The sequence below is a fragment of the Ranitomeya imitator genome, chromosome 4, assembly GCF_032444005.1.
Source record: "Ranitomeya imitator isolate aRanImi1 chromosome 4, aRanImi1.pri, whole genome shotgun sequence".
Classification (NCBI taxonomy): domain Eukaryota; kingdom Metazoa; phylum Chordata; class Amphibia; order Anura; family Dendrobatidae; genus Ranitomeya; species Ranitomeya imitator.
The window spans coordinates 188,906,916-188,919,287 of record NC_091285.1 but is presented as its reverse complement, the minus strand read 5'-3'; the positions used below and the strand labels follow the sequence as shown (position 1 = coordinate 188,919,287).

Below are 12,372 nucleotides of genomic sequence, written 5' to 3'. Positions count from 1 at the left end.
ATATAGCTAACATTTTTATTCATACCATTTTTGGCTACATATAACATTACTTTTTAATGTATTTTTATTTTTAGATGGGGATGAGCATTATTTGACATGATGATAAAAACTTTTTTTTTAATTTTGTAATTTCTTTAAACGGGTGAAGAAGGTGACATAAACCGGTTTAGTTATTTTTAAGTTTTTGTAAAACGTGATTTTTTTGTTTGTGTTAATTTTTAATCCCTTAAGGTGATCGCTTATACTATAAATTGCAATATTACAGTATATAGAGAAATTGTACTTTTCCTCAAGCCTGTGGCTGTGTTTCACAGGAAGAATAGGATATCAGTTACAGTCACCTTTATCTGACCCCCAACTGCAATGGTAATCCATCAGCTCCCCGCGATTGCATTGCGGGAGGCCTATGAAAGTTAATGCCCCACTGACCTTGACTTCATTTAAATGTTGTTGTCAGAGATTGAAAGTGGCATATAAATTGTTAAACTGCAGCGTTCAGAGAAAAATACAGTCTTTGCAGTTCCAGGCAGATGCTGTCTGTAACAATGCCAGCGTCTACTTGATATGAGGCAAGCTCAACTCCTGAGCCAGCTTAATACATAGCTTTAAAAATGTCACATAGCTATAGTAATATTGCATGTTTTACGGCTATCAGTTAAGTTGTGACCTCTGCCTGTTCACTTATCTTTAGAAGATTTTGCCATAAATGCCATTTTTGGACTCTGTGTTACTGAGATGCCAACAGCCCACCAGTAACCAATTCCAGGGACTCACTTTTCACCTACATGCAAATGTGACATTATCCTTAATCAAAAATGTATATATCAATCAACTGGCTATATTGTTAAATAAATAAGATGCTGTCTGTACATATTGATTTATGTATATTGTGCCAAGAATTGCTAATACATGAGGGTGGTGGCAAAACTCTTGAGCAAGGGCCCACCAGGGGATTCTTGTTTTCTCCTGTTGGCCAATCAAAGCCTTTCTGGAATCCTCGGGTAAATGGAGATCTATCAATTGCAAGCCCACTCTTAGTTTATCCTGAACCCAACTCCTAATAAAGGCTGGCACGATTATATGTCTGTTTCGAAAGAACAAGTGTAGAATTCTTACAAGAATCCTGGATAAGCTCCCCAAGTTCTCCCAGTTTCAGTACTGTGATCATCTGGTCTTACATATCTCACAGCACTTGAGTATTTCGAACTTACAATTAAAAAAAATTTGCTTTCAATCAATCCTTGGGGTGAGTTGATCTAATACCAAAGATGATCTGTATTAATGTGTGCACCCCTGTCCCACCCACAAACAAACACACTGTCCATTCTGTATGTAATACAAGTATGCAATAAGAAGTTTGATTTTTTATGTTATAGAGTAGATGTCTATTTCAGTGTGTTCAGAGATTCTGAACAGCTACAGACAACACAAGCGCCATCCAGGAATTAAACAAATGCTTAATAAGTAGAGAAAGAGCCATTGAACAAGCAACCTGTATATTACAAAGGTTGTTATTTTTTCACTCTGTAATAATTCGTGAGGGAATAATTGTGAACTGTGCCCACACTTTAGGTTTTATACCATTGGTAGAAACAGAAAATATTGGTCTGTTATGTAGTTTAGATTTTTCACAATCTAATATGTATGGAGACTGTCAAACTCTCTGACCATCTGCTTCCAAGTTTATGTAGAGAAGACATGTTTCTGTCTGCCGGGAGGAAGACTGTAGATTACGTTGAACATGGTGTCCTGTCATGTTAGAATGCAGAAGCTGAGGAGACTGAACATGCATATATTACTGCAGTAAAAAGATTGATTATACCTTGAATTTTATTGATTTACTAAAGAATTTAGGTTTCGGCCTTAAAACATAGCCTAAGCAAATCTTCATTTTCTGGGTGTCTTCCAAGATGCAAATGGCTGTTTTACAGACCTGCTTTAAACAGATCTGCAGTACAGCTGTCATAGACTGTTTGTGTCTGCATGTGTCTTCCATTTTATACGGAGGCGTATGGAGCTTTGCTTTCACAGATTCTGTATGTCATTGTGATGAAAAAAATATTGTGGCTGCTTCTATTGCTAAAGTTGAATATATAGAGAGTACGTAAGAATATTGACCTACGTAGACCAAATAAAAAAAAACAAGAAAATATGTTCACTTGTCGTGTCCTCTTTAGTGATGAGCAAGTATGCTGGTTAATCTAGTTTGTCTGAGCATGCTCGGGGGTTCTCCGAGACCTCCTGAGCATGCTCGGAGAAACTCGAGTAACGAGCATACTCGCTCATCACTAGGAATCTTCTTGTATGAAGTTGTTAAAAATCTGTTCATCCATTTCTTAATTAAATCTGAAACTCGAAAAGATGAGTGACTGTTCCATCGCATACACGGATAACTGTACGGCTATGTTCCCACAATGAGTGTTTGGGGAGTTTTTGATGCTGCAGATTTCTGCACCTATCAAATTAGAGTAGTTGCGGTTTTTCACTGTGTTTTTGATGCTTCGGTTTTTGTCTCTTTTTGGTGTATCACGCTCTAAAAAATGCTGCTTTGTTCTTGATACTTCCTCGCATTTGGCTTTCACAAAATTGTATTGATATACAGTACTTTGTGCTGATTACATGCGTCTTTGATCGGTTTCTGCCGTCAAAATGCACTAAAAATGCATGTTCGTGTTCTATCTGCGCATTTTTCACATCTAATATAAGTCTATGGGAAAAATCCACATAGAAAACTCAGCGTACCCGCGAGAAAAATTGACATGGTGTGGATTTGAAAGGTCACTTTATATTGCGTAAAACAAACGCACAGTGGGCATGAAACTTCTGTAAATCCCATCAATTTTGCTGGAACTGTAAGATGCTGTGTTTTCGATGCAATAAAAATATGTAGGGTCAAAAACTCACTGACAGCTCATTGTGGAAACGTAGCCTTATTCCGCATGCACACGTTTAGTATTTGGTCAGTATTTTACCTCAGCATTTGTAAACCGAAACCAGGAGTGGGTGAAAAATACAGAAGTGGTGACACGTTTCTATGATACTTTTCTTCCGATTGTCACACTCCTGGTTTTGGCTTACAAATACTGAGGTAAAATACTGACCAAATACTGAATGTGTGACCGTGGCCTGAGAGCCCTAAGTGGTCTCTTTTGATCTTAAGTATGTGACTTGCTTTTAACAGGATGTGTTGCAGCTTGACGGGGGAAGCCCATCTCACACATATTACTGCCACTTGGAGTCCCACAACTGTTATCTATTCACAGAGCAGCTGGGACGCTTTGCTCTGGTGGGAGAGTCTCTCAGCATGTCAGCCACAAAGCGCCTAAAGATGCTGCTCTTTGCTCCCACCTCATGTACCAGCCTGGAGTACAGCCTGCGAGTGTACTGCATCCCTGACACACAAGATGCCATGAAGGTGAGTGAAAGGGGAAAGCCACACATAAACCACAGCTATTAAAGTCGGGATATGGTTCACTGACTGTAACGACAGGAGACTGTTGATTATGGAGCCCATAAAACATGATGTAATACTATAATTCATTACTTGCTCCATTGAGGGAGATGGTATACCCAAGTGCTTAGGAGAATTATGCGAGGGTTGTAGGCATTAGGGAAGCAAAGTCAAAGAATTGGCCTTGTTAAAAAAAAAAAAGAAACGAAAAATAATGAAACTTTGGCAATGTACATTGTCCAAACTTCTTAATTGGTGTATCATGTATTAAACCAATTTACATAAAATAGAAGCTCATCAACATGGAAATTGTAATACCAAGAAGAAAACATTGTGGAGTTATGGAAAATGCAGGATCGATAGATATTTAGTGATGTGCAAATTCTGAAAATATGGGAACAACATTTTTAAAACACCTTATCAGTATTGAGTATGATCGTCATAAATACACGCACTTACACGTTTTGACATGTTTTCAAATAGGTTATTAATGGTTGTCTGAGGACATCATACTCAATGCTTAAGAAATCGAGATGTTTAACAAATGTTGCTTACATTTTTTCATCACTTGCATATCATTATTATAGATTGGCGAACCTGAACGGCAAAGTTCAGGGTCCATACCCTAATTCTGTGTTACTGTACAGGTTCGGTAGCCCGAACAAAGCTTGATGAAAGGCTGCAGAGCAGCCAATTAAGTTTTTCCTGTGTGGGCACTTCCAGCTCCATCACAGCCATGTCAAGTATTGGCATTGCTGTTATCGGCTGGCGCACTGTGTAAATATAAATAAATAAAAAGAAAAGACATGGGGTCTCTTCTATTCTTGACAACCAGTGCTGGTAATTATGACAGAAACAGAGGGTTCCCATTTTTTTAAATTACTGAAATAAATTATTCAATAAACCAGTATTCGATAACCAGCCAATCTTAAGCAGACTGCTGTTCTTAGGCTGGGAAGGGTTCGTGGATATTGGCCTTCCTCAGCCTAAAAATAGCAGCCCACAGCCACCTCAGAAAAGGTACATCCACTAGATGCGCCAATTCTTGGGCTTTGCCCGGCACTTCCCACTTGACCTGGTGCGTTGACAAGTGGGGTAATAGTTTTTGGGTTGATGTCACCTGTTTTATGTTTGTTGACATAAAGTCCAGGGGCAAGTAATCGAGAGTCATCTATCATGCACCCCCATTACTAACCCAGTGAGTAAAACATAATAAAGACACACACAGAGCCAAGTCCTGTTTTGAAAAACAGGGCACCAATCCTCTTTTACCCATTTATTAATGTAAAAAAAAGTAAAAAATCCAAGTTATACTCACCTATCCGCCGATATTCCATAATGCTGATGTCCCACGATGATCACTAACTCTGCCACATCTGGTTGGATTGCTGAGTGGTGACATCAATAATGTTACCGCTCTGCCCGGCAACCAGATGACACTGAGCTGGAGGTAACCTTAATTACATCACCACCAGTCATAAATAGGTGTGTTCTCATGCTCAGCTCAGTGTGAGCTGGTTTTTGAGCTGAGCAGTAACATTTGTCACAGCTCAGCAATGCAAGCAAATGTAGCAGAGTTGATGATCGTGGTGGGACATCAGCATTATGGATTATGGGCAGACAGGTGAGTATAACTTTCATTTTTTTTTATTTTTACATTAATAAATGGGTAAAAGAGGGTCAGACAGTTTTTTGTTAAAATAAATGACTTTACTCTGTATGTGTATTTTACTTAAACTTACGGGGTTAGTAATGGGAGTGCCTCTCCATTACCCCTGGGCTTGATGTCAACGAATATAATACACCAGACATCAACCCCAAAGCTATTACCCCACTTGGCAACGCACCAGTGCAAGTAGGAAAAGCCAAGAATAAGCACCAGAATTGGTGTATCTAATGGATGCACCATTATTGTGGCAGCTGAGGGCTGGTGTTTTAGTCTGGGAGGGGGCCAATATCTCCTTCCCAGCCTAGTAGTATTACCCATCAGCTGTCTGTTTAGCTTTTGCTGGTTACTGAATATAGGTGGGACCCAACATCATTCTTATGGGGTCTCCCATTTTAATAACCAGTAAAGACTACACAGACGATGATGATATTAATAGGGACCCTTTAATGATATTGGCCCAATCCCAGAATAATAACACCAGCCCCAGCTGTCCACTTTCCCTCAGCTGGTTAGTAAAAATAAATGGGACCCAATGCCATTTTTTATTTTATTTATTAGCTTCATACATGTACAGTAAAATACACATGCACTGCACTAATTATCTCACTGAAATATGTATTACTATGGACAGGCACCAACTGTTGGATACTCTCATCAGGGTACACCTGCTCTCATTGCTCTCAGCCAGCCTAGGCATACGCTGATGAGAGTAGTACTCATAAAACAACACCTCACCAGTGGATTCTTTTTCAATGCCGGTCAGAGCTACAAGCTCACATTATTTTATCTGAGTGACAGTATTGAAACTGCAACGCTGTGACATGCGGTAACGTGTTAGGTTACCGCCAATCAAAGCTGTTTTTTCCTGCTCTGTCACACAGATGGCAGCGTGGGAACCGCCAGATGTTCGGGCTCCCTGTTCATTTGAATAGGGTTGGGTTCGAGTTCAGGTACCGTTCTGGCATCCGAACCAAACTTTTTATAAAGTTTGGCTGAACGCGACAGACCCAAACATCCTCGGGCCCACTCATCCCTAGTTAACATGTCTGTGGATCCTGTGATTTTAATAATTCTATGACTTTGCCTTCTAGGTGTTACAATTTCAATGTTGAAGATTTTATGAACAAGGTGTAACATTATCCTTGTATTATACATTATTGCATGTATTCTTTTATACATCATTCCATCTGTGTTGCAATAAGTGTATAGTAACATAGTAACATAGTAACATAGTTAGTAAGGCCGAAAAAAGACATTTGTCCATCCAGTTCAGCCTATATTCCATCATAATAAATCCCCAGATCTACATCCTTCTACAGAACCTAATAATTGTATGATACAATATTGTTCTGCTCCAGGAAGACATCCAGGCCTCTCTTGAACCCCTCGACTGAGTTCGCCATCACCACCTCCTCAGGCAAGCAATTCCAGATTCTCACTGCCCTAACAGTAAAGAATCCTCTTCTATGTTGGTGGAAAAACCTTCTCTCCTCCAGACGCAAATAGTAATTGATTGCATGAAAGGAGTGCTGCCATGTTGTTTTCATAGAGCAATCATTCACTAAACCAACATATTGTAGCTATGAAGTTTAATTTAATTCATAAAGTGTATTATTTTTATTATTATTACTATTACTTATTTGTATAGCACCATTAATTCCATGGTGCTGTACATGAGAAGGGTTTACATCAAAATACAAATATCACTTACCGTAAACAAACTAACAATGACAGACTGGTACAGAGGGAAGAGGACCCTGCCATTGCGGGCTTACATTCTACAGGATTATGGGGAAGGAGACAGAAGGTCGGGGGTTGCAGTAGCTCCGATGGTGTTGAGGTGGTCGTGTGGTCATTGCAGGTCGTAAGCTTCTTTGAAGAGGTGGGTTTTCAGGTTCCGTTTGAAGGATCCAAAAGTGGTGGCTAACCGGACATGTTGGAGTACAGAATTCCAGAGGATGGGGGATATTCGGGAGACGTCTTGGAGGCAATTGGGTGAGGAGCAAATAAGCGTGGAGGAGAGAAGGAGGTCTTGGGAGGACTGGAGATTACGTGGGGGAAAATATCGGGAGATTAGTTCAGAAATATACAGAGGAGAAAGGTTATGGATGGCTTTGTAGGTCAGTGTTAGTAGTTTAAATTCGATATGCTGGGAAATTGGGAGCCAGTGAAGGGATTTGCAAAGAGGGGAAGCAGGAGTGTAGCGATGAGAGAGATTAATTAGTCGGGCAGCAGAGTTAAGGAAGGACCGGAGGGGTGCGAGAGTGTTAGAAGGTAGGCCACAGAGGAGGATGTTGCAGTAGTCGAGGCGGGAGATGATTAGGGCATGCACAAGCATTTTGGCAGAGTGAGGGTTGAGGAAAGGACGGATTCTGGAAATATTTTTGAGCTGGAGGCGACAGGAGATAGCGAGAGCTTGGATGTGCGGTTTGAAGGACAGGGCCGAGTCAAGGGTTACTCCGAGGCAACAGATTTTGGGTATAGGGGAAAGTGTGATCTCATTTATTTTGATAGATAGATCAGGTAGGGAAGATATGAGAGATGGAGGAAAGATAATTAGTTCAGATTTGCCCACATTGAGCTTGAGGAATCGAAAGGAGAAGGAGGATGTGGCTGATAGACACTCTGGGATTCTGGAGAGCAGAGGGGTGACATCTGGGCCAGAGAGGTAGATCTGAGTGTCATCAGCATATAGATGGTACTGGAAGCCATAGGACCTTATGAGTTGTCCCAGGCTGAGTGTATAGATTGAGAAGAGTAAGGGCCCTAGGGCATAGCCTTGAGGGACACCAACAGAGAGGGGGTGAGATGAAGAGGTAGTATGGGAGTAGGAAACGCTAAATATGCGGTTGGTAAGGTATGAGGAGATCCAAGATAGGGCAAGGTCTTTGACACCAAAGGAGGAGAGGATCTGTAGTAGGAGGCAGTCGTGTTGAAGGCAGAGGACAGGTCTAGAAGGAGGAGTATAGAGAATTGTCTCATCTGGAACAATGGGGAAGCCATCTATATATCTGATACCATTTAAACAAGACATAGATCTCCTCTGAGTCATATTTGCCACTTTAAGAGAAACTGGCATCTTGTGCATGTTGATCAATCCATGGACAGCATGTATTAGGCACTGGCTATATTATCTAATCCAGGGATATTTCAAAAGTTCTTTAAACAGGGGTAAAAACCACTATACACAATCATGTGACCATTGTTTCTAAAGCATTGTGTTTGAAAATAATGATAATGGCTAAATCATTGATGCATAACTTGAACCTTCATGGCCCCAATGGAAGTGTAACATGGTCTGTCCTACCAAAACCTGAGTATCCCCTGAAGCCATTCATTATAGTGGTCTCTACTTCTGTACCAGATAAGCATTTTAGGCCCAAAGAGGCGCCAGGACCTGGGTGTGCCTTTTACCTATTCACCCTTTGGAGACCATTTTTTTCAGGTTTTTAAAGCAAAACATAAATACAAAGAAAAAGTGTCCTTCTTTAGAAAATACAGGAAAATGGTAAACTCCGTGAATTAATCCTTTGGCATTAATCCTAACAATTTCAGTGGTACTGTGCGGCTTTTCATTGTTTATGAATGTTGTAAGAAACCACTTATTGCAGAAGCTCAGTTACATCCGTCTATCAGGATGTGCATTGTTGGCCTCTAGAGAGTTCTCACTTGAACTTTGTTTCTCATCAACTCAAGATTGTTCATCAGCTGGGTAAGAAAAGCAGCTGTGCCCAAATAGGCATCTGTACCCTCGAGGATGGTAGCCAGACTCCAGTGTAGGGTCACTAACCCTCTACACACACATTGGAAGCTTACAAACAGATGTAAGCACCACATAATACATCAAGCTACGTGTATGATGGATGCAAATTGCCTGTATAGACAAAGAGCTAGGTGCATGTAGATGTACTAATGCGGATATGCTATCGGACCCGTTTCTCCAAATGCATTAATCATGTACAACATGTTTTATCTCTATAATTGTGTGTGTTTTTCCCACAGGAGGTCATACAGCTGGAGAAACAACAGGGGGGGCAGATGTTAGATGAGCCGCGGATCTTACATTTTAAGGATAGTTATCACAATCTACGCCTTTCTGTGCATGACATGCACAGCACCATGTGGAAGAGCAAGCTCTTGGCCAGCTACCAGGTATAATCGTTGTCTTACTATGCATCAGAAATTGTTCAAAACTGTACACTTCACTTTCCTAGTTTTCCAGGTAATGAAAATTATTTTTAAAAGGAGTTAGACCGTTAATAATGAATGATACAACATATAAAATTATAGTCGCCATCGCTGATCTCTTTTTCTGGCAACTTTCTGGTTAATTGGTCTCTTGTTCTTGAGTCACTGGGCAGCATAGTGGCTCAGTGGTTAACACTGTTGCTTTGGAGCGCAGGGGTCCTGGGTTCAAATCCCACTAAGTGTCTGTGAAGCACTGTAGAATTAATGGTACTATAAAATTAAGCATAATAATTTAATAGTAGTCCTATATTTCATACACAAGAAATGCCTTCCAAACTGATCATAGTGGTGACGTGCCTCAGCAAGTGATTGGCTTTATTTTTTTTTTAACAAGTCTTTCATCATCTGGAAAACCCCTTTATTAGTATCAAACAATGTGTAATAGAAAATTTGTAGCACAAATCTATCTACTATATAATTGTCTAAGGGTCACTTCCATCTTTCTGTCTGTCTGTCCTTCTGTCTGTCACGGATATTCATTGGTCGCAGCCTTTGTCTGTCATGGAATCCAAGTCGCTGATTGGTCTTGCCAGCTGCCTGTCATGGCTGCCGCGACCAATCAGCGATGGCCACAGTCCAATTAGTCCCTCGCCTGCAGTCAGCGCCCACTCCATACTCCCCGCAGTCACCGCTCACACAGTTATGCCATGGGTAACTCACTCTGTTACCGCCGCTATTAACCCTGTGTGACCAAGTTTTTACTATTGATGCTGCCTATGCAGCATCAATAGTAAAAACATCTAATGTTAAAAATGCTAAAAAAAAAAAAATTAATTATATACTCACCTTTCGCGACGCTCCGGTGACTGCTCCATGCAAGCGGCAGGTTCCGGTGCCAAGGATGTTATGGGAGAAGGACCTGCCATGACGTCACGGTCATGTGACCGCGACGTCATCACAGGCCCTGCGCGAGAAGGACCTGCCATGACGTCACGATCATGTGACCGCGACGTCATCACAGGTCCTTCTCACGCAGGCACGCAGGGCCTGTGATGACGTTGCGGTCACATGACCGTGACGTCATGGCAGGTCCTTCTCGCGCAGGCACGCAGGACCTGTGATGATGTCGCGGTCATGTGACCGAACTACAAGGGGCCCTCGGAAGGTGAGTATATGTTTATTTTTTATTTTTTAACCTGTGACATACGTGACTGGGCAATATACTACGTCGCTGTGCAATATACTACGTGGCTCTGTGCTGTATACTACGTGGCTGGACAATATACTACATGGCTCTGTGCTGCATGCTACGTGGCTCTGTGCTGTATACTACGTCACTGTGCAATATACTACATGGCTCTGTGCTGTATACTACGTCACTGGGCAATATACTATGTGCCTGGGCAATATACTATGTGCCTGGGCAATATACTACGTCACTGGGGAATATACTATGTGGCTGGGCTATATACTACGTGGCTGGGCAATATACTACGTGGCTGGGCAATATACTACGAGGCTGGGCAATATACTACGTGGCTCTGTGCTGTATACTACGTCACTGGGCAATATACTACGTGCCTGGACAATATACTATGTGCCTGGGCAATTTAGTAACATTTATAGTAACATAGTAACATAGTTAGTAAGGCCGAAAAAAGACATTTGTCCATCCAGTTCAGCCTATATTCCATTATAATAAATACCCAGATCTACGTCCTTCTACAGAACCTAATAATTGTATGATACAATTTACTACGTCACTGGGTTATATACTACGTGGCTGGGCAATATACTACATGGCTGGGCAATATATTATGTGGCTGGGCAATATACTACGTGGGCTGTGCAATATACTACGTGGACATGCATATTTTAGAATACCCGATGCGTTAGAATCGGGCCACCATCTAGTACTTGATATTTGGCTTATTCAGCAGATTGGCCAGCAGAGCATAGTGCAAATTAGTCCCTTGCAATTCAGTCTGGTTAATTTGCAGCTTTTCTCTTGGAGTCCACGCTAATCACCTTCTATTGGTTCTTTGTCTTTATACAGGAGATCCCGTTCTATCATATCTGGAATGGAGTGCATGGGAATCTTCACTGTACTTTCACATTGGAGCGCTTCAGTCTCAGCACTTGTGACCTTTCCTGCAGGGTTTGGATATGGCAAGTGGAAGGAGATGGTCAGAGTTTTAACATCAATATTAACCTGAATAAGGTGAGATTAATCCTTTTTATATAATTTGTGCCCTATGATACTTTTTTTCACATAAAAATGAAAAAAAAGCAGCCTCGAAGACAGCAGAAAAATGTTTCTTCTTTTCTGTCTGTTCATTATACAATGAATATCAATGACCAACACAATAGTGCATCGGGATGTAGAGTAGGCTTCATCTGAGGATCCAAACCATGTGGTACCCACTTATTAACACTGGCAGGCTCAGCTAAGTGTAAAATCAAGCTCGGTTGGAGTCCAGATGTCAAAACTCCCACCAATCACACAATGCTGGCCTATACAAAATATAGATCTCTAGATATAATGGTTGGTCACTATCGGTTCAGTGAGGGTGCTACAGTGGTAGTGGAGATCCACCCAAAATGTTGAAGAAAATAACTCTCCAAGGGACATATATATACATCCATTATAGTTAAAATACACATTGACGGTGTTACCATATGGTGATGGTATCTTGTGCTCTACAAGAACACTACAAAGTGTCTGAATTATGGTAATATGCCATCAGTAGCACTAGACATGAGTGGCTCTAGCGAGTTTTGAATTTTACAAATTGCATGGATTTTACTAAGAAATTCGGTATGCAGCAAAATAATTCACTATGGATTAAATATTGAAATAAAGATAGCTGGGTATCTACAGTATATAGAAAGGATAATAGAAGTAGTCCACTTGTCAAAAGATGGTATAGCAATTAGTGGAATAATTTAAAAACTAACTTTTTTTATTAAAGTCAATGTTAAAATATGGTCAATTTTTTAGACATACGACATGAAACAAACAATACATGTAAAAACTCAGAGTGCTAATCTGTCAGCCCATTTA

At 40.8% G+C, this 12,372-nt stretch overlaps 1 protein-coding gene across 2 annotated transcripts in view; it reads left to right on the top strand.

Moving 5' to 3' along the window:
- The window catches only part of UNC5A (unc-5 netrin receptor A), a 635,513-nt gene that overhangs the window by 593,171 nt on the left and 29,970 nt on the right, over nt 1–12,372 (top strand). For both annotated transcript variants that reach the window (XM_069764183.1, XM_069764184.1), the window contains 3 exons: nt 3,182–3,415; nt 9,123–9,272; nt 11,365–11,529. In XM_069764183.1, coding sequence (XP_069620284.1) covers nt 3,182–3,415; nt 9,123–9,272; nt 11,365–11,529 — 549 coding nt within the window. The remainder of the gene's footprint in view (nt 1–3,181; nt 3,416–9,122; nt 9,273–11,364; nt 11,530–12,372) is intronic.